General features: G+C 39.9%; 1 protein-coding gene across 11 annotated transcripts in view; it reads left to right on the forward strand.

Annotated features, from left to right (window-relative positions):
• The window catches only part of Dst (dystonin), a 430,289-nt gene that overhangs the window by 237,292 nt on the left and 172,678 nt on the right, over positions 1-20,319 (forward strand). For all 11 annotated transcript variants that reach the window (XM_045156178.1, XM_045156180.1, XM_004668209.3 and 8 more), the window contains 12 exons: positions 5,496-5,608; positions 5,706-5,812; positions 7,776-7,895; positions 10,693-10,788; positions 10,874-11,001; positions 15,103-15,196; positions 15,488-15,642; positions 17,920-18,382; positions 18,462-18,590; positions 18,731-18,808; positions 18,895-19,056; positions 19,145-19,249. In XM_045156178.1, coding sequence (XP_045012113.1) covers positions 5,496-5,608; positions 5,706-5,812; positions 7,776-7,895; positions 10,693-10,788; positions 10,874-11,001; positions 15,103-15,196; positions 15,488-15,642; positions 17,920-18,382; positions 18,462-18,590; positions 18,731-18,808; positions 18,895-19,056; positions 19,145-19,249 — 1,750 coding nt within the window. The remainder of the gene's footprint in view (positions 1-5,495; positions 5,609-5,705; positions 5,813-7,775; positions 7,896-10,692; positions 10,789-10,873; positions 11,002-15,102; positions 15,197-15,487; positions 15,643-17,919; positions 18,383-18,461; positions 18,591-18,730; positions 18,809-18,894; positions 19,057-19,144; positions 19,250-20,319) is intronic.

Raw genomic sequence — 20,319 nt, forward strand, 5'->3', positions numbered from 1 at the left:
ACAGTCTCTGCTCCCTCCTCCTCCCCATGGCTACTTCAGTTTCTGCTAATTAAATTACCAGCAGAAACACTCCCTTAACTCAACTGCCCCCCCTCCGCGCCACCTCCTTGCTAGGAGGAATTAATCAGGAGGGTTGTCAGTATCCTCTGTCTTCATTTCTTCACTTCGTATTTTGTCTGAGTCTGTTGTGCTCTGGTTCTGGCTCCATCCACCGCTGAGATGATTGCAGTCAGGAGTGACTTCCATGTGACAGACATTGCAGGCGTCATCTTACCTGGCAGAATTTGGCTCTGTGGAGCATTCTTGTCTCCACCAGTCACCATTTCCCTTAACCTGTTCTGCTGGAGTGCTTCCCCGCTGTGCTTCGGCCTTTTCTCTGTTGTCCCATCTAGAGCAGCCTTGGTCACTTGGAAGCAGGGCGGTACAGTGAGTCCTCCCTCACTTCAGCCTCTAGCCCACTTTTTTTTTTCTCAACTGGAGATAAGAAATTGTTATCTAATCTCTTTCAGATGATCAGATAAATCACTAAGCTTAATTTTAGTTTTTTTTTTTTTGTTGTTGTTGTTCTAATTAAAAAAAAAAGTTGTGACCAAATGCTGTCAACATAGGGTGGCTTCGTCATTCTCCGCCTTTTCTTCTGAGCAGGGGTTTTTCACTTGAGCTCAGAGTTTGACGATTTGGCTAGTCCAGGTGGCCAGTTGTCTCCGGGATGTCCTGTGACTGCCGCACAAGGGCTGGGGTTACTAGGCCCACCCAACACTTACTGGGTACTGGGAATCTACTTTCAGTTCCTCACACTAGGTCTACTGAGTCATCCGCCCAGCCTGTCTACACTTTTCGATCTCACTTCCAATTTGACTTGTGTCTTTTGGTTTTATATTTTCAATTTTTTTTTGTTTTATTTTTGAAGTCTCACTTTAGCCCAGGCTGACCTGGAATTCACTATGTAGTTCCAGGCTGGACTCGAACTCACGACAATCCTCTTACCTCTGCTTCCCGAGTGCTTGGATTAAAGGCGCGAGCCACCATGCCTGGCTATTTTTAATTTAAAATTTATTTTATCTTCTTGTATCTTCACTTTTCCCAAGCTGTTTTTTTTTTTTTTTTTTTTTTTTTTTTTTTTTTTTTTTTTAGTAATTTACGGGAAAAGACGGGATGAATATGTTAAAAAAATTACCAACTATGATTGGAAAAATTACCTTTTCCTGGAATAAAACAACTGAGAGGTTGCCAATGCAGAACAATTGTTTTGTCAAAAAGACGAGCATATTATCTTATGTGACAGAAGATTATCTTATATGATTTGAACAGACTTGTATAAAATAGGGAAGTTAGAATTGTCAGTGCTAAACCTTCTAAAATATCAGGTCACTGCCTCCTACATGCTTGTAATTAATCTGATGCTCTTTGGATGAAAATAAGATTTCCTGCTAACAGTGTGCCAAAAAAAAAAAAAAAAAAAAAGAGGAAATCTTACTTTTAGAATGACAATCAATATCTTCAGTATGTGGAAACCAGCTGACATTCTGAAAGAAAGGGGACAGGCAGGAGATGGCACAGGCCTCCTCTGTGGATGTTTCATGCATGGGAAGATGGGGGGGCAGCGGGCCCACCTAAACACTGGAAAGCACCAGAGGCCCAGAGAAGCTGTAGAATTTCCAAGTCTTTGAAGCTCTTAACAGTGGTTTTTAATCTCGTCCCCTTCCCATTTTTTCTTAACTCCTGTGCAGTCCAGTGGAGAAAACCCACCTCACTGTGTGTTCCGCCGAGGGGTTAATGCTGGATGAGGGGTGACTCATGCTCGGGTACTGCGCAGCTGTTTGTGTGCTGAAGTGACTGTCAGGCTGAAGGGAATTCTGTGTTCTGTTCTCCTCCTCAAAAGACCGCATTCTTCCATGATTTTACTCATTCTCTTTGGGATTACTCAGTGTTTATGGCCTTTACTAATGGCAGGGTTCTTATCATAACATGCTCCTTCTTGTTCTGAGACTCACAGACATAGGGAATGTAGTCTTTATTTCTTCAGAAAATATGAATTTTATGGAAACAAAGCTTTCTTTGAATGAAAGCGCTTTAGACGTCTGAAATTGTCTAGATAAACCTGTTTGGTGTTTTTAACATTAGTAGATTCTTCAGTGTGATTCTGTGTGAATTAAGAAATATTATTTGTAGAGTTTTTTTCTTGCCTCTCTTTTTTTTTTTTGGCTAACATATTGTTTTAATTAATTTGTTTGTTTATTTTTATTTTTTTAATTATTATTTTTTAAAATTTTTATTAGCATTTTCCATGATTATAAAAAAATCCCATGTTAATTCCCTCCCCCCCCCCACTTTCTCCTTTGAAATTCCATTCTCCATTTCTTGCCTCTCTTGTCAGTAGTCATAGGTCACTTTGGAGTGGTCATATTGGTGGTATGTGAAATTCTGGAAAGAATCGTGTGATTTCCTGGAACATGAGCTACATTTCCAGGCCATGAACACTTCTTTCCCAGTGCTCTGAGAGACATGTAGTTTTTTTTTTCTTTTTGTTATTTTTTATTTTTTGGTATGGAAGTCTGCTTTCTCCTCAGATAAGAACAAGAGTACACATTTCTGTTGAGGGCTGAGGAGATGGCTTAGTGGTTAAAGGGGCTTGCTTACAAAAGCCTGAAGGCCCAGGTTTGATTTCCCAGTACTCACTTAAAGCCAGATGCACAAAGTGGCCCATGAACCTGGAGTTCATTTGCAGCAGCAATAGAAGCCCTGGTGTACCCATAAGCACTCTCTTTTTCTCTCGTAAATACATACACAAAGACACAAATTTCTTCTGTAAGATTAATGGTATATTTTTTCAAAGAGTTTCTCATGTAAATGACCTCCTTAATACTACTCAAAATAACTCATTCATTCTTCCCACAGTACAGTTGGGCATCCTGAAAGGGTCACTCTTTCCTTCCTTCCTTCCTTCCTTCCTTCCTTCCTTCCTTCCTTCCTTCCTTCCTTCCTTCCTTCCTTCCTCCCTCCCTCCCTCCCTCCCTCCCTCCCTCCCTCCCTCCCTCTTTCTTTCTTTCTTTTTGTGGTCTCTCAAATAATTATTGAAAAAAAATTTGTTCATTTTTATTTATTTATTTGAGAGTGACAGAGAGAGAGGGAGAGAAAGAGGCAGAGAGAGAGAGAGAGAGAGAGAGAGAGAGAGAGAGAGAGAGAGAGAGAATGGGTGCACCAGGGCTTCCAGCCACTGCAAGTGAACTCCAGATGCGTGTGTCCCCTTGTGCATCTGGCTAACTTGGATCCTGGGGAATTGAGCCTTGAACAGGGGTCCTTAGGCTTCACAGGCAAATGCTTAATCGCTAATCCATCTTTCCAGCCCTCAAGTGATTATTATTTTTTTAAATTTTTTTTGTTTATTTTATTTATTTATTTGAGAGCAACAGACAAAGAGAAAGAGGCAGAGAGAGAAAGAATGGGCGTGCCAGGGCTTCCAGCCACTGCAAACGAACTCCAGACACAAGCGCCCCCTTGTGCATCTGGCTAATGTGGGTCCTGGGGAATTGAGCCTCGAACTGGGGTCCTTAGGCATCACAGGCAAGCGCTTAACCGCTAAGCCATCTCTCCAGCCCTCAAGTGATTACCTGTGGAAATTATAGACTCTTACTTTATTAATGGATGGGGAAGTCCCCATTGACAAGTACTTGAGGATGCATGTTATGCTACTCTTTTTGAAGCATTGGTTGTTTCCACATATGTGTATTCTTTTTCTGTCTCTTTGTTAAGGTAAAAGCTTCAAAATTCTTAGTGTGTGTGTGTGTGTGTGTGTGTGTGTGTGTGTGTGTGTGTGTAGGGGGCACTTTATCCACTAGTTATCTCCCAGTATCCTGTCTGCCACTTTCTGCAAGAGGCATCTTTGAGAAGTCTTTTTATAAAATATTTTATTTATTTATTTATTTGAGAGAGAGAGAGAGAGAGAGAGAGAGCACTCCAGGACCTCTAGCCATTGCAAATGACCTCGAGAAACATGTGTCACCTTGTCATGTGTACTGGGGGAATCACACCTGGGTCCTTAGGCTTCAGAGGCAAGTACCTTAATTGCTGAACCATCTCTCCAGGCCTGAGAAGTCTTTTCCTCATGTAGATAGAGCTGGTTTAAATTATTCTAGTTTAGAGTGTCATGGAAGTCATACAGAGTAGACAGGGGTGACAGCAAGTCTGGGGGGTGGGAGGGGGAAAGGAGAAAGAGACGTGAGAAGAACAGTTGAGTATGCGAGTGCACGTGCGTGCTTGCGAAATACATGCTAGCGGTGATTCCAGGAATTTTATGATTAAAACTAACTGCTCAACGGACTCTTTCTAACTTATCAGTAGATATCTATTTAGAGTCCATTATGTATGTGTATTTTAGTAGGCAGATAAATAAAATACAGCTGTTTATTAATGCATAGCTCTTGTTATCTTAGAGTGGACCAGTTGAACACAAGAATACATGCGTGTGTATGAGACAGTGAATGAATAGAGCAAGGTAGTATAGCCTTACCCTTAGTGCCTTCCTGTGTGGCGCAGGGTAAGAGTATAAAGAGTTCAGAAGCAAGGACATGAGGGCCAGGAAGGCCAGTGAGAGCTCCAGGAGGCACCTGATCTCTGCTTGGAAAGATAAATAGGATTGTAAGAAGGCAGTGAGGGAAAGGATATCCTGAGACGGGACTGCCGGGCATGGCAGTGGACTGGCATTAAGCCTTTTATGCTTATGGAGAACTATGGTGAAAATGCTGGTTGTATTCAAAGGATGATGTTGGAATAGTGGAGCTAAAATTGGACACTCATATATGGTAGATTATTAGACACTTGTATACTATTCAAATGACATAAGTTCAGCTTTTTATATTTTCCTTGTTATGCTTCTTTTGGCCCACATCAGTTTTATTTTTTTAATTTTACAAATATTTTATTTTTAATTATTTGAGAAAGAGAAAATGACAGATAGAATGGGCACACCAGGACCTCTGGCCACTGCAAAAAACTCCAGATGCATGTGGCACCCTGTATATCTGGCTTATGTGGGCACTAGGAAATTGAACCTGGATCCTTAGGCTTCACAAGCAAGCACCTTAACCATTAAGCCATCTTTCCAGAACTGCCTTTTGATAGCTTTTGGTTATTTTCTTTGAGGCAGTTTCTCTCTTTTTAGTGTCTGTAAAAGCTCTTTATATCAAACAGAAACTAATATTTTTATCTACATGTGTTGCAAATACTCTCAGGCTTTAATTTTAGGAAGTCAGATCTGACAGGATCTTCCTATAAAACCTCTACAGGTACACTGGTAAGGGTCTTCCTTACTACCACCAGGTCCACATCAGTTTTTAAGAAAGTAAGCATTGTTAAATGTTTGAGGAAAATTTGTATTTTAAGACCAGCTCAGTATTAATATTCACAGAGGGTGCTATTTTAGTAGAGAATACATGCAACTGTTAGGCCTAATCGGCACATTAAATAAAAAGACCTCACAGTAACCTTTCTCCTAGGCCGGACCTGATAGACATGAACACTGTTGCTGCTCAGAGCAACCTTGCAAACTTAGAGCATGCTTTTTATGTAGCTGAAAAAATTGGCGTCATAAGACTCCTGGATCCTGAAGGTGAGTTGTTTTCTTGTCTATATGCATTGGTATGAAAGTCTGATCAAAAGTAATCTCTCAGCATCACGAAACAATTACTTTATATCGCTGGTTTTAGATGTTGATGTCTCCTCACCTGATGAAAAGTCAGTGATAACTTACGTGTCATCTCTCTATGATGCATTTCCCAAAGTCCCTGAAGGTGGTGAAGGCATTGGTGCAAATGTGAGTATTAATTTTTTTCTGTACCTTTTGCTATGGATTCAGTGATGACCAATTAAGATTGCTTTGCCTGATAATGTAATGTTTCACCATTTTTAAATGCCAAAAATATTTTAAAGAATCTGAGTTAGTGTGCTGCTTAGTAAACTGGTAGCATATACATTTCATGTATAATTTTTTCCATTGAATTGAAAGTAGATATAAAACAAATTCTGTCAAAAATAATGGAGTTTGGGGCTGGAGAAATAGCTTAGCATTTAAGACACTTGCCTGTTTAGCCTAAGGACCCTGGTTTGACTCCCCAGACATAAGCCATATGGTGGTGCATGAGTCTGGAGTTCCTCGCAATGGCTAGAGACATGGCATGCCCATTCTCTCCCTTCTTTTCTCTCTCACTCTCTAATAAATAAATACAAATAAAATAAATGAAAATAATGCAAACTATTTCAGAGTTGCAGTCCACTTTATAAATAAAAATTATGAATTACTGTAATTTAGATGTTTAGTTTTAGCTTGTTACTTTTTTATAACTACTTATTTCTTATCTTTTTGTGTATATACATATATATAACATGGTGTCTCTAACTAAAAAATTTACAGTCACGCTGCAGAGATGGCTTCACAGTTAAGGCATTTGCCTGTGGAGTCTAAGGACCCCATTTCCATTCCCAAGTACCTACGTAAGCCAGATGCACAAAGAGGCACATGCATCTGGCATTCCTTTGCAGTGGCTGGAGGCCCTGGAGCACCCATAGTTTCTCTGTCCACCACCTCTGTCACCATCTTTTAAAAAAATGACAGTGGCTACAAACTGCTTACAAGTTTAAATCCAGCCCAAACTCTGAATATGCCTATTCCCTTTACTGACTTTATTGTTGTCTACAGTTTTCGGTATGAACCACTTACTGTTAGCTAAGGCATTTCCATTTCAGTCTCCTGATTCACCTTTTATCCACTCTCTCCACACCCTGCTACAGTGAGTACCCGCTGGTCATTGGCAGAGCTGCTCAGGGACCACCTTTCTCAAGAAACTTTTCGTGACCTTTATAAGGCACATACTGGATTCTTGTGTCAATTTTCAGCATAGGCTACGTGATTCAATTATTTGAACAATTACTGTTTTGTTTGTTTTTCGAGGTAGGGTCTCACTCTAGATCAGGCTGACCTGGAATTCACTCTATAGTCTCAGGGTGGCCTTGAACTCACAGCGATCCTCCTACCTCTGCCTCCCGAGTGCTGGGATTAAAGGCGTGCACCACCATGCCAGGCTCGAACAGTTGATTTAATACTGCTTTTTATGTTGTTTAACTGTCTATAGTATGACTCTATCATCCTCTATTTAAATAGTGACTCCTTTACAAAAGAAATTGTCTTTTAATGTTCTGGTTTTTTATGACAGCATTGAGCAGTGTTTGGTTTTATGAACTTAATCAGAGGCTCGGTTACGTAGTGTCAACAGCCTTCCAATTGCTTTCCTTTTAAAAAGTTGGCTTAACGTGTGCTTGAAAATCCTACCCCATCCAAAGCCCTTCTAGTATGGTTTCCTACACATTGTGAAATTCTTTTTGAGTGTCAGTTAAATAGGGCAATTGGATCTGAAACAGTTGGTTCAGATCACCAGCCTGGCATATGCAAGCTCTCACTCCCTTACTTGAAAATCACGTCAAAATTTAGTGATAATTTTTCCTTTCTGTTGCACCAGGATGCAGCCTGATAAGCCTCCTTAGGGAAGTGCCCAGGCAGCAGAATTGGCACTCATTAGGCTAGGGTTAGTGGCCAAATGTTGATAGCATATTTTTAAAATTGTTTATGTGGAAAGAATTGTGGCTGAGTAGAAATTAAGAAAATATTTGGCTGGTTCTCTTAAGAGACACGTGAATTCATAGAACAATGCCTGATAAATTGTGTTAGATATGAATGTTACTGCCTAAAGACATCAACTTTTCCTGTCATCTTATTATTTTAGGATGTTGAAGTCAAGTGGATTGAATACCAGAATATGGTGAACTACCTCGTCCAATGGATTAGACACCATGTGACCACAATGTCTGAGAGAACTTTTCCTAATAATCCTGTGGAACTAAAGGTTGGTGTGTTCTAGAAGTTAAGCAGGATTGGTTTGAGTGGATACTGTTAAGTAATGTTATGTTGATTTCTTGAGCTTAGAAGTTCAATAAAAGTTGCTACTATTGAGTCACAAGTAAGTAGGAAAAGTTTTGTTTCAGTTATTTCTTTGTGTAGAAAGAAGATAGATATAAATGTGAATAATCAATACATTATAGCAACAATATCTTAAAGAAGTTCATGGTCTCTGAGCTTTCATTTTTGAGTTTAAGGGTGCATTTTTATTAGCTGTTAATTAATTAATTATTTATTTATGAGAGAGAGAGAGTGAGAGAGAGGGAGGGAGAATGGGCACACCAGGGCCTCTAACCACTGCAAATGAATGCTCCCCTTGTGCATCTGGCTTACGTGGGTCCTGGAGAGTTGAGTCTCTCCAGACATAAAGGTACATTTTTGCGCATTTCTAAAGCCAGCATTGCCCAGCATTTTTGATGGTGGGAAATGCTTGAATTCTACTAGATGGTGGGCGGAGGCCTCAGGAATCCTAACACATGTGGCTGGTGATGGTTGTAAGATGCCTCTGCTCAAATCTCATTAGAAACTGCTCCCAAGCCTTCTTTTGTTGAACATGAGGCACATCCTGTATTTTGTCATGAATTCAAGCACACATGTCCATTTTCCAGTACATGTGACTTTAGAAACAACAATCATGAGGCTAGCCTTAGTGGCCAAGTGATTTAGAAAAACCTTTGTTAATGCTGACAAACTTAGGTTAGGCTTTTTTACATAAAGATGTTGCACACACCTTAATTCCTGCACTCTGGAGGTAGAGGTAGGAAGATTGCTGTTTGAGTTCATCCTAAGACCACATAGTGAATTTCAGGTCAGACTGGGTTAGAGCGAGACCTTACCTCTAAAACAAACAAACAAACAAACAAAACAACAAAAAAAAACAGAACCCAAAACAAAAAAGATGCTCATCAATATAAAAGAAATATAGAAGTTGGGGAGACAGCTCTGTGGCAAAGTACTTACTACACAAGCCTAAAGGCCTGAGTTCCCATCAGCAACTCCTATGGAAAGCATCAGGAGTGGTGGTTTGTGTCTGTAACCCCAGTGCAGGGGGTTGAGGCAGAGGATCCCTAGTAACAGAGCTCTGTGGAGGCAGCAGTAGGAGGACCGCTAAGGCTTGGTGGCTAATTAGTTCAGCCAAATTGTAAGTTCTAGATTCAGCAAGAGACCCTCTCACAAAGAATAAGGTGGAAAGTAACTGAGAAAGACACCTGACATCAGCCTCTGGCCTTCACCTTACCTCCCATCCCCTGGTGCATGCACACACACACACACACACACACACATACACACACATACACACACACACACACTCACACACACACACGCACTCACACACACGAACTACAGATACATACGTTCATCAAAGAGTAAGTTGCCTCACTTTGTGCATTTGGATTTGACATGGCTGAAGCAGTTGTATTTTTACAAACCAGTAACATGACAACTGGCTCCAGACCCTTACTTCTTTGATGTGTGAGCTTTGCTTTGGGGATGAGACTGGAGTCATCGTCAGTGCTAATGCAGGCTGGGCCCTGTGAGCAGTCATTGTGCCATGTTCTGCATAAGCATCTGGGCATGGATCTTCTTTGTATTGCCACAGGGAGTTTGTCCTTGGCACTAAATTACTTGGCATCTGTTGATAGGATGCTTTTTCAAAGAGTTCTGTTATTGCAAAATGTCTCCCTGTGTGGATATGAGCTTTTCTAAAGTGGGAAAACTTGTCCCTTGCACTTACTGTCTCGTGGCGCCATAAATAATGACATGCAGTGCCTGATGACTGACAGACATTCTAAAAGACTTTTCAGTTCAATGCAATTTTCTGACTTCATGTCCAAAAACACTAATTTCCAAATGGGTTTCTGTTGTCTTAGACCCCTGTGTAAATTTGTCCTGGCTGCTGGTCATTAAAGATCCTTTTAATTGTGTCTGAAGTTTGAGTGCTAAAATAGATTACTTACTAGTACCTAGGATAGGACTTATAGTAAAGGAAAAACAGCATAAAGAAATGGCAAATTATTGTATTAGCCCACAAAGTTTTGGATATAATCTTACTGCAATGAAAATTTATAAGTTGTCATCTTAATGTAGCATGAATTACGATGAATTAGCATACATCAATTCAATGTAGTGATGTTTACCTACATGGTTTTATGAAGATACTTTTAAATTAACATAATAAATATATTTAAGTTCTCAAATGACATCATTGAAGCTTCTATAACAAGCATCCTCAACTAATAGCATCTATCTTCATTTGCTTTAAAAAGTTTGTTTATATTGGCCAATGAGACAGTGAAGCCAAATTTTTAGCATTGTCTAGCTGTTTTCAAAGCTGGAACAGCAAAAAAAGAGAATGGGTGTTTATTTTTCATCCTTAATGGAAATTGTACCAAATAATTTTCCAGCAACTAACATCTAACATGCAGTATATGGGAAGTGCATCTTTTAAAGTTGATGGTTTCTTTCATGAACAATGTTTAGAGAGACATGGCTTATTACTTTCCAGATTCCTGTGTGGCTCACACTGAATCATGGCTACATCAGTGGTTACAGCCTCATCAAATCTTATATCACCCAGGTCACAGGGGTTTGGGAATGGGTGTTGTTCCTTAGTGTTGATTACATGAAGGTCTTCCACCTGATGACTTCAACACAGTAAACAGCATTCTCGGCGGGGACATGGTGACATCATGAAAGCAAATCTTGGAATTTTGACCCTTAATTTATATTCCCTTTAATTATAGGCACTTTATAATCAGTATTTACAGTTTAAAGAAACAGAAATCCCACCAAAGGAGACAGAAAAGTCAAAAATTAAGCGACTATATAAATTATTAGAGGTAAGCCAAAATTTCCTTAGTATTTTTTTCTAGCATGATCTCTGTTGATTTTCTTTTTTTAAATTAAGTATTTTGTTCTCTCAAGATTTGGATAGAATTTGGACGCATCAAACTCCTTCAAGGCTATCATCCAAACGACATAGAAAAAGAGTGGGGAAAACTCATCATTGCCATGCTTGAGAGGGAGAAGGCCCTTCGTCCCGAGGTGGAGAGGTAGGAGTGTGGTGCTATGGAGGGAGTCTGGTGGGAGGCGGTCTGCGCTCATGCAGAAAGCTTGAGTTTTAGAGCCACGAGGATGGGAGAGCCAGTGTCTATCTTTCCCATTTACTTGGTTATATGACCTTGGGTAAGTCTCTCAGTTTCTCCTCTTTAAAAAAATATTTTTCATTATTTTTGAGAAAGAGAGAGATAGAGGAAGAGAATGAGTATTCCCTACCATTGCAAATCAACTCCAGACACTGGCTTTATGTGGCTACTGGGGAATTGAACCTGGATCATCAGGCTTTGCCAGAAAGCAACTTTAACCACTGAACCATCTCCTACATTTCCTATCTAGAAACTATTGTAAGAAACTTTATGGTGTAACTCATTGAGGTAATTACTTAAGGGACCTGGTAGGCTAGACTGCTGTGTGAGGTCTCTTATAGGAAGATGTTAGTTTTGAAACCAGTTATAATTACCCAGATGTGTTTCAAAAGTTTGAATTGGTCCTTTAGTCCCTTGGCCTAAGCTTGGAAGGGACTGGCTACTTTCTTTGTTATTACACTTTTGAGGGTGGCCTTCTTTTCAGAAACACTTTTATCTAAAAGGCTAAGGAGTCAGGTCTCACAGACAGCCAGTAAAAGTTGGCCTGAGCTCTCCTTTTTGCCACACTTGTATGCAAGACTATATGCCTTGCAATTAAAGGTGCCATTTAATCTTTAGGATTATGTTTCAATTTACTTTTATTTTTCCAGTGCTGCGGTTCCAAGTCTGTGCTTCATCCATGCTAGGCAAGCACCAGACCATAGATCTATACTTTCAGCATGTTGGATGGATTTGTTTCTGCTATGGTCCTTATCCCACAGACCAACTGTAGTGTGTAGGGGTCTACTGTGCATCCCTCATGGCTGCAAGGTCCTTGGGAACCAGGCCTCACAGCCTGAGGTGTGTGTCATCTGGGGCCTCTGGCTATAGACAGGCATATTAGTTGTCTCCAAGGAACTTGCCTGTGCTGGGGCTCCACCCTTTTCCACATACACATGTGTTTGTGCAGCCTGGTTTATAAAAAAATATTTTTATTTATTTATTGGCAAACATAGAGATAGATAGGTAGGTAGATAGATGATAGATACATGCACCACTTTGTGCATCTCATTTTATGTGGGTACTGGGGCATTGAACCCAGGCTATCAGGCTTTTCAAGCAAGCACCTTAACTACTGAGTCATCTCTCTAGCCCCCTGTAGTGTGTTCTTCTGGCAACTCATCTGTCTCATGTTTTTGCTCTCTCTCTTCTCTGTTCCTTATCTATCCCAAACCTCAGCTTCGGTGTTCCTTAAGAAACTTAACCGTGATCTGGTTTTGCAGACTGAGTCATGTGTCTTTGTTACAACTCTTTATGTGTATTCTTCCATCAGTGTAGATCTCAGTTATGATTTTATATGTATTAATATTTGATTTACATATTAAGCGCCACCTGTACCTTGGCTATACACTGTAAGAATGCTGAGACAAACTGCTCTTTGTGCTGCTTGTCAGTACTTAGCATGACGCCTGTCACACACAGAAGCACTCAGGGTCATGGTGTTCTTATTGCCCCACACGTTGATGTCAACAGTGACAATGGTACTGTGTATTAAAGATACAAGGGCAAGCCCAATTTGTTAGTCCGTTATTAAATTGCTTAATAAGCTCTTATTAAAGTATACTGCTATATCTGTGCAACTAGATCATTGAATCAAAATGAGCTTTAAGCACACAAGATGAATGTTCTGTAGGTGACTGAGGCACTAAGCTAATCATCTGAACTGAAAGAAAAACATTCTAAAGAAAAGATACAGAGGTGATTTTGTTTTTCAAGGTAGGATCTTGCTCTAGCCCAGTCTGACCTGAAATTCACTATATATTCTCAGGCTGGCCACGAACTCATGGCAGTCCTCCTACCTCTGCCTCCCAAATGCTGGGATTAAAGGCATGTGCCACCATGCCTGGCCCTGAGGTGATTTTGTTTTAATCATACAACTATAGCTGAATTTTAATACATGTGTTTTAAACCACTTTATATGGCGACTACAGAATATAGACTGGACAACTTACAAAGAAAAGAAATTTATTAGCTGGGTATTGTGTATGGTGAAGAGACCTATGATCCCAGCATGACTGAAATTTGCAGGCCAGCGTGGGCTACGTAGAGAGACTGTATCTGGAGTTTCTTTTTGTGAAAGATGGAAAATAAAAAGAAATTTATTAAAGTTCTGGAGATTGAGAAAATACAGTCAGGTACTGACATCTGTTTACCCAGAGCTTGGTTCTCAATGGCGTGGAAGGCAGAAAGGCAAGAGGAGGAGGGAAGAAGAGAGAGAAAGAAAAAATGTGCACAGGGGAGAGCAGGCATTCACAGGAGGGCCAAACAGGAGGTCCAAACTTATTTTGCCCAGCAGCCCCTGCTGCAATAACTAATTTACTGCTTGATAATGGCATTAGTCTATCCTTGAAGGCTGAGCCTTTGTGATCTGGTCACCTCTTAAGCATATCACCTCTCAACTCTGTTGCCTTTGAGATCCCATTGCCAACCATGTACTCTCGGGGACACATTCAAACCACAACAGTATGTTAACAAAAGAAAGCAAAACAAAAGAGTTCAGGGTCCAAGATCCTGTCTTCAATTTATTCTCTCAGCTTGCAAATTATGTGATATTAGACAAGTTATTTAACTTTCTCTGCCCATTTCCTCATTTGTAATTGTACCTGCCATGGTTAGTGGTTATGGATATGAGATGAGGTAATATATCTAAACATGTTTAATTTACTGGCATATACTACTGCATAATAAGTTATTGATATTATTGTTTTAAACTGTTCTTCTTATTCATAGCAGTTACCTCTTAAAAAGAAAAATATCTACTCTTAGAGTAGGGAAATAACAATTAGGCTTTGCAGTGTTGGAGGTTGGGAAGGATTTCAGAGCTTAGTGTTGGATAAAAGCCTTCATTCTGCTTGACACAACAAGTTTTTGGCATTGATTATGTATTGCATGTAGCAGCTCTATGGCCTGGGGTGTTCAAAAGCAACAAGGAAAGAATCCATGTTCTATGTCATATCCTAACACACAGGAAAGTGAAACAGGCACAGACACATTTAAAACATTTGCCAATACTCAGTACTTTGGCTTTAAAAACGTATAAAGTAACTACAGTAGCTTAGCTATACCATTGCTGAGAGAGCCTGTCATATAAAGAAAGGTAGCTGGACAATTTTGTACTTGATTTAACTTATGAACAAAGGACATGGTGATTCAAATGGAAATAAACTTTGTTTCTCATCACAGTTATTTGTTGATGGATAATTGAAAATCCCCAGCTTTTTTTTTTTTTTTGTCAGCACACAGCATCCCTGTGTAGAAGTCAGGCTGTGATTGGAGCTTTGTGTTATTTGAGCTAATGACTGATATGGATAGATTTACCTTCACTGTGATACCCCTGCTCCCGGGCATCTGGGTTGTTTTTCTGGTTGGTTACAATTGAATGACTGTTAGTGAAAATATTTGGCATATCTTTTCCAGCAACGCCCCAACCAGCCTGCTTTGTCTGTACTTGCAGGGGTTTTTCATGCAGGCTACAAAAGCAAACCTCAGAGGGCCTGTGGCGGCTTTAGGCAAGATTCTTTTGAATGGCTATCAGCATATTATTGGCTGTGTGCTGCATATGCATGTTGGAGCATACTTAAGGCGCTTTACCACTTATTTGGTGGCCACTCTTCACCGTTAGAAGTAGGACTTTCCCCAAAACTTCTACTTTCCAGTCCAGTTTTAATTGTCCCAGGACATTATTTCAGGACGAAAATGCACAGTAGTACTTACAGTTACCGTAGCAGTGATTCTGTGTTTAGTAACACGACCAGCACTCGGACGAGTCTGGACTCTAACGAGAATCTTCTCTCGGTTCATTGTGGCCCCACGCTGATCAAGTCCCGCATCAGCTTCGGCAATGAGTCCCTGGATAGACCCAGGTACTGAGTAGCTGGTGTGGGATTTCTTCGCTCTTTGGTGCAGTGATGATGGTAAGCTTTTTACTTTGGAATGGGAAGGCATTATTTTCTTGTGTCCTTCCTTTAGGTTGGAGATGTTGCAGCAGATTGCCAACCGAGTTCAGAGGGACAGTGCCATCACGGAAGACAAACTGATCCTGGCCCGAAATGCTCTCCAGTCTGTGAGTTGATTTTGGGAACTCTTGGGGTTGATAAGAGGGGTCACTGTGTTTGGATGAACTACAACGTCCCATAACTTTTGCTTAATTCTTGATATATGTTCTCTGCTGAGACTTGAAATTTGTTTTGAGTGGGACTAGCCCTCTCGAGGAAGAGTGAGAAAATGGAAAACATAGTTTTAAATCAAAAGGGAAAATAAAGCCCAAATAGGCTTCTCTTCCAGGAATTGAAGGTTGAAAGCTACATTTGACAATTATTTCACAGAATTAATACTTGGATTCTTTTAAATATAGGATTCTAAAAGGTTGGAATCTGGAGTGCAATTTCAGAATGAGGCAGAGATTGCAGGGTATATACTTGAATGTGAGAATCTTCTACGCCAGCATGTGATTGATGTACAGATCCTAATGGATGGGAGGTACTACCAAGCAGATCACCTGGTGCAGAGGTGAGAGTGCCCCTCTTCCTACCCAGTTCTTTTTACAGCTGATGATTCATGGGAAGGTTATAGGAAAAGAGTATCATCATGTTCTTTTTAAAATATAGTTTTATTTATTTATTTGAGACAAACAGAGAAAACAGGCTTTGTGAATATGGGTGTGCCAGGGCTTCTAGCTACTGCAAGCAAACTCTAGACACGTGTACCACTTCATGCACTTGGCTTTACATGGGTACTGGGAAATCAAAGCCAGGCCACCAGGCTTTGCAGTTGAGTACCTTTAACCACTGAACCATCTCTGCAGGCCCTCATGTTGTTTTAAAATACACTTTTTAGCTTTCTTTTTTTAAAAAAATTTTTTTTTTGTTTATTTTATTTATTTGAGAGTGACAGACAGAGAAAGAGGCAGATAGATAGAGAGAGAATGGGCACGCCAGGGCCTCAAGCCGCTGAAAACGAACTCCAGACACGTGCGCCCCCTTGTGCATCTGGCTCATGTGGGTCCTGGGGAATCAAGCCTTGAACCGGGGTCCCTAGGCTTCACAGGCAAGCGCTTAACCACTAAGCCATCTCTCCAGCCCCCAATTTTTAGCTTTCTTTAGTGGAAAATGATCATGCTAATTTTAATATATTTTAGTAAAAATTAGCAATAAAACCAAAAATTTATGATACATATAGTAACTAGTGCCACAGTAGATAATGAAGTCACTGAATTATTTTATGTGATTATGTCACTTACGTATGTTTACAATATTTATGTGGGGGAAGGTCAAGCTTCAGGAGCAGAGTGAATCTAACATATTCTATACTCTTGAGTTCTAGCCATAGCACCACCAAAAACTATGTAATATTATACAAAAGAAATGATAAAAGGAAAGTATCATTTTAGTGCTAGTTCTACTTATCCAGTTATGAAAATATCTATGAGAGGATATTATAAAAAATATCTATGCATAAAAATTTTTCCAGGTGTGGTGGTACACACCTTTAATCACAGCAGTCAGGAGGCAGAGGTAGGAGGATTGCTGTGAGTTCGAGGCCACCTTGAGATGCTATAGTGAATTCTAGGTCAGCCTGGGCTAGCTTGAGACCCTACCTCAAAAAAACAAAAATTAAAAAAAAAAATTAAAGTTGCAGTGGCACATGCCTATAATTTTAGTACTTAAGACGCTGAGGTAGTAAGATCCCAAGTTCAAAGGCAGCCTGAGCTACATAGCAAGTCACTGTGTTGGGGGGTGGGGGAGTAACCTATCAAATAACTAAGCAGTTACAAAAATAGTCTTTCTGATCAGCTTTGTGAGGATTGGAATGGGACCTCAGGCTGTAGTTTCTGTTTCTCTCTATGTACAAATAAAAGCAAACTTTGTAAATCATGTTTGGGCCAGAGATGTAGCAAAGTTGCTAGAGTGCTTGCCTAGCATACACGAAGCCCTGGCTTGAGTCCCTAGAACCACATAAGCTGGACGTGTGGCACATGTGTATAAGCCAAGTACTTGGGAGGTGGAGGCAGGAGGATCACAACTTCAAGATCATACTTGACTATCTAGCCAGTTTAAAACCAGCCAGGACTACATGAGATCCTGTCTCAAAAAAGTTATAAAAACAACTCCAAAAACAAAAGCCAGGTGTCTATAAAAATATAAAACTTCATGTTCATGCAAGAAACTTTAAATTTTACTATACTAAATGTTGCCACATAGAATGATCACATTGGATTATGTTATATTATTCCTTGTAAATGATGCTTAAATGAATAATATAGAAAATTCTCATAGTACAGCTTTCGATGAAAAAAATACATGGTGCAAAATTTTGCTAATATGGGCTGGAGGGATTGCTTAGTGGTTAAGGCACTTGCCTAAGGGACCCAAGTTAAATTCTCCAGATCGCACATAAGCCAGATGAACATTGTGCACATGTGTCTGGAGTTCCTGTGCAGTGGCTAGAGGCCTTGGTACACTTATTCTCTCTCTCAAATAAATAAATAAATAATTGTTAGTGTGCATAGGTACCATGAATTCTTAAAAACAGGATTGATTTACATTTTTGAGCAGTGGGTCTAGTTACAGAAGAGTTAAAAGTAGATTTCTTATATTCCTTCTGTGCCTCCTTCCCCTTTATCGACCTTTTAACATTACTAGTACTTTGGTGGAAAGCGAGAATGGGTATATTAACTAGTCAGTCATTTACATAAGGGCTTCTCTCTCTTTGTGATGGGTACCTATAGTATCATACATTATTATTATTATTATTATTATTATTATTATTATTTTGTGTTCTCTCCAGAGTTGCAAAACTGCGTGATGAGATCATGGCCTTAAGGAATGAGTGTTCCTCTGTGTACAGCAAAGGACGCATGCTGACCACGGAGCAGACGAAACTCATGATATCAGGAATAACTCAAAGTCTCAACTCAGGATTTGCACAGACCTTACACCCCAGTCTGAACTCAGGGCTGACCCAGAGCTTAACGCCTTCTTTGACCTCTTCTAGTTTGACGTCCGGCCTGTCCTCAGGGATGACTTCCCATCTGACTCCTTCTGTCACTCCAGTTTATGCACCTGGTTTCCCTTCAGGATTAGTTCAAAATTTTGGTTTAGGAGTAGAGCCAAGTTCATTGCAGACTCTGAAATTGATGCAGATCCGAAAACCCCTTCTAAAGTCTTCTTTGCTGGATCAGAACTTAACAGAAGAGGAGGTCAATATGAAGTTTGTTCAGGATCTTTTGAGTTGGGTTGATGAAATGCAGGTAAAAGAAAAGGTTTGCTTGAGGGTTTCAGCTTTTATGGCTGTGATCTTTGTTCTGACCTGGTGTTTTGCTATTAAAGGTGCAGCTGGACCACACAGAATGGGGTACAGATTTGCCAAGTGTTGAGAGCCATTTAGAAAACCATAAAAATGTTCACCGAGCTATAGAAGAATTTGAGTCTAGCCTTAAAGAAGCTAAAATCAGCGAGGTATGTGAATTTTAAATGTGTAATTCATTGTAGTTTACTGTTGTTTTCACATAAAGGCTAAGATTTCATAATAGACCTATCAAGTATGAATCTGAATTTTTTATGATTCCTGCTCTCTGTATTTTCATCTTATATTATAGATTCAAATGACAGCACCTCTGAAGCTCACTTACACAGATAAATTGCACAGATTAGAGAGTCACTATGCAAAACTCTTGGTAAGTTTTTTATTTGTTTTAAGCTTTCTGATTCCATCATGTCTACATAATAAGCTCTCCATCTCACAATGATATTCCTTATTAAGAATACATCCAGGAATCAGGAACGGCACCTCGATACTCTCCATAGTTTTGTAACTCGTGCAACTAATGAACTTATATGGTTGAATGAAAAAGAAGAAGAGGAAGTTGCTTATGACTGGAGTGAGAGAAACACCAACATAGCTCAGAAAAAGGAATATCATGCTGTGAGTACAACCTTTGTTCTTGCATGTAAAGTTGTAAGTTAGGTCTAGATCTTTCTATAACACACCTCTCATTTCTTTCCTGTGTCAGGAATTAATGAGAGAACTTGATCAAAAAGAAGAAAACATTCGCTCAGTTCAGGAAATAGCAGAGCAGCTTCTTCTAGAGAATCACCCAGCTCGCTCAACTATTGAGGTGAGGAGGAACAAGGTGGTTTGGGTTGAGGAAGAATGTGATGATCTGGCTGAAAATTGATAGGCAGTGCCTTCCATCTCCTTGGTGTGAAGTATAAAACTACAAACTTAAAAATTTATTTATTAATTTATTTACACACAGAGATGGAGGCGGGGGGAATGCACATACCAGGACCTCTAGCTGTTGCAAATGAATTTCATATGCATTTTCCATTTTGTGCATCTGGCTTTATATGGGTACTGTGGAGCCAAACCTGGCTTAGGCTTGGCAGACAAATGCCTTAACCATTGAGCAATCTCTGTAGTCCTAAAGTACAAACTTTTAAACTCTTATTGCAATTTCGCTCCTAAGTAACATTGCTAACAAATTTGTGATGATTGTTCTTTTCAGATCGCTTTTTTCTTTCAGTGTATCATTGTCACTTCGACTAAAGATAGCAGCTTCTGTCAGGCTCTGTGTTCAAGGACATGCATTACTGTAAAGAAGATGGACTTGTCCTTTAAGCTTTGATATTGTATCTCTTCCTGTGTGACATCATACCAGTGGTATAGTCATGCTAAGCTTTAGTTCCCTGCCAAAAATGGAGAAAGTTTCTTCAGTTGAGATGTGAGAATGTGAATAATTTACCAGGGCTGACTGCACTGAACAGTTCTTGATACATGGTATACTCTTAAGCAGTATCACCTATTTGTTTAGTTGAATATTTTTATTTATGATCTGCACTTGTGAAGTCCATTGGGACAACAACCTCCCCCTGTATGATATGAGTGAGCAATTCAAATCCAGTAGTGGCCAACTGATGGGGATTAGTGGCCTGCCTTGCAGGTGTGGCAGTCGAGACATACAAATTTTTTTAGGCATGATGTGTACAAGACAGTTTGTGTTTGTGATTTCTTGCATGTGAAGGGGCATGTGAAAGAAGCAAGCAGCATCAAACAGGGACAGGCAGATGTGATGTATTTCCATGTTGTTCAAAACACTTGCATGCTTCAAACACAGTTGAGGGAAAGTAAAATTATCATTGTACAAATTTTTAGTAGAATTTTAAGTTTCACTAGGCAGTTTTGGGG

This window comes from Jaculus jaculus, chromosome 8 (assembly GCF_020740685.1).
Source record: "Jaculus jaculus isolate mJacJac1 chromosome 8, mJacJac1.mat.Y.cur, whole genome shotgun sequence".
NCBI lineage: Eukaryota > Metazoa > Chordata > Mammalia > Rodentia > Dipodidae > Jaculus > Jaculus jaculus.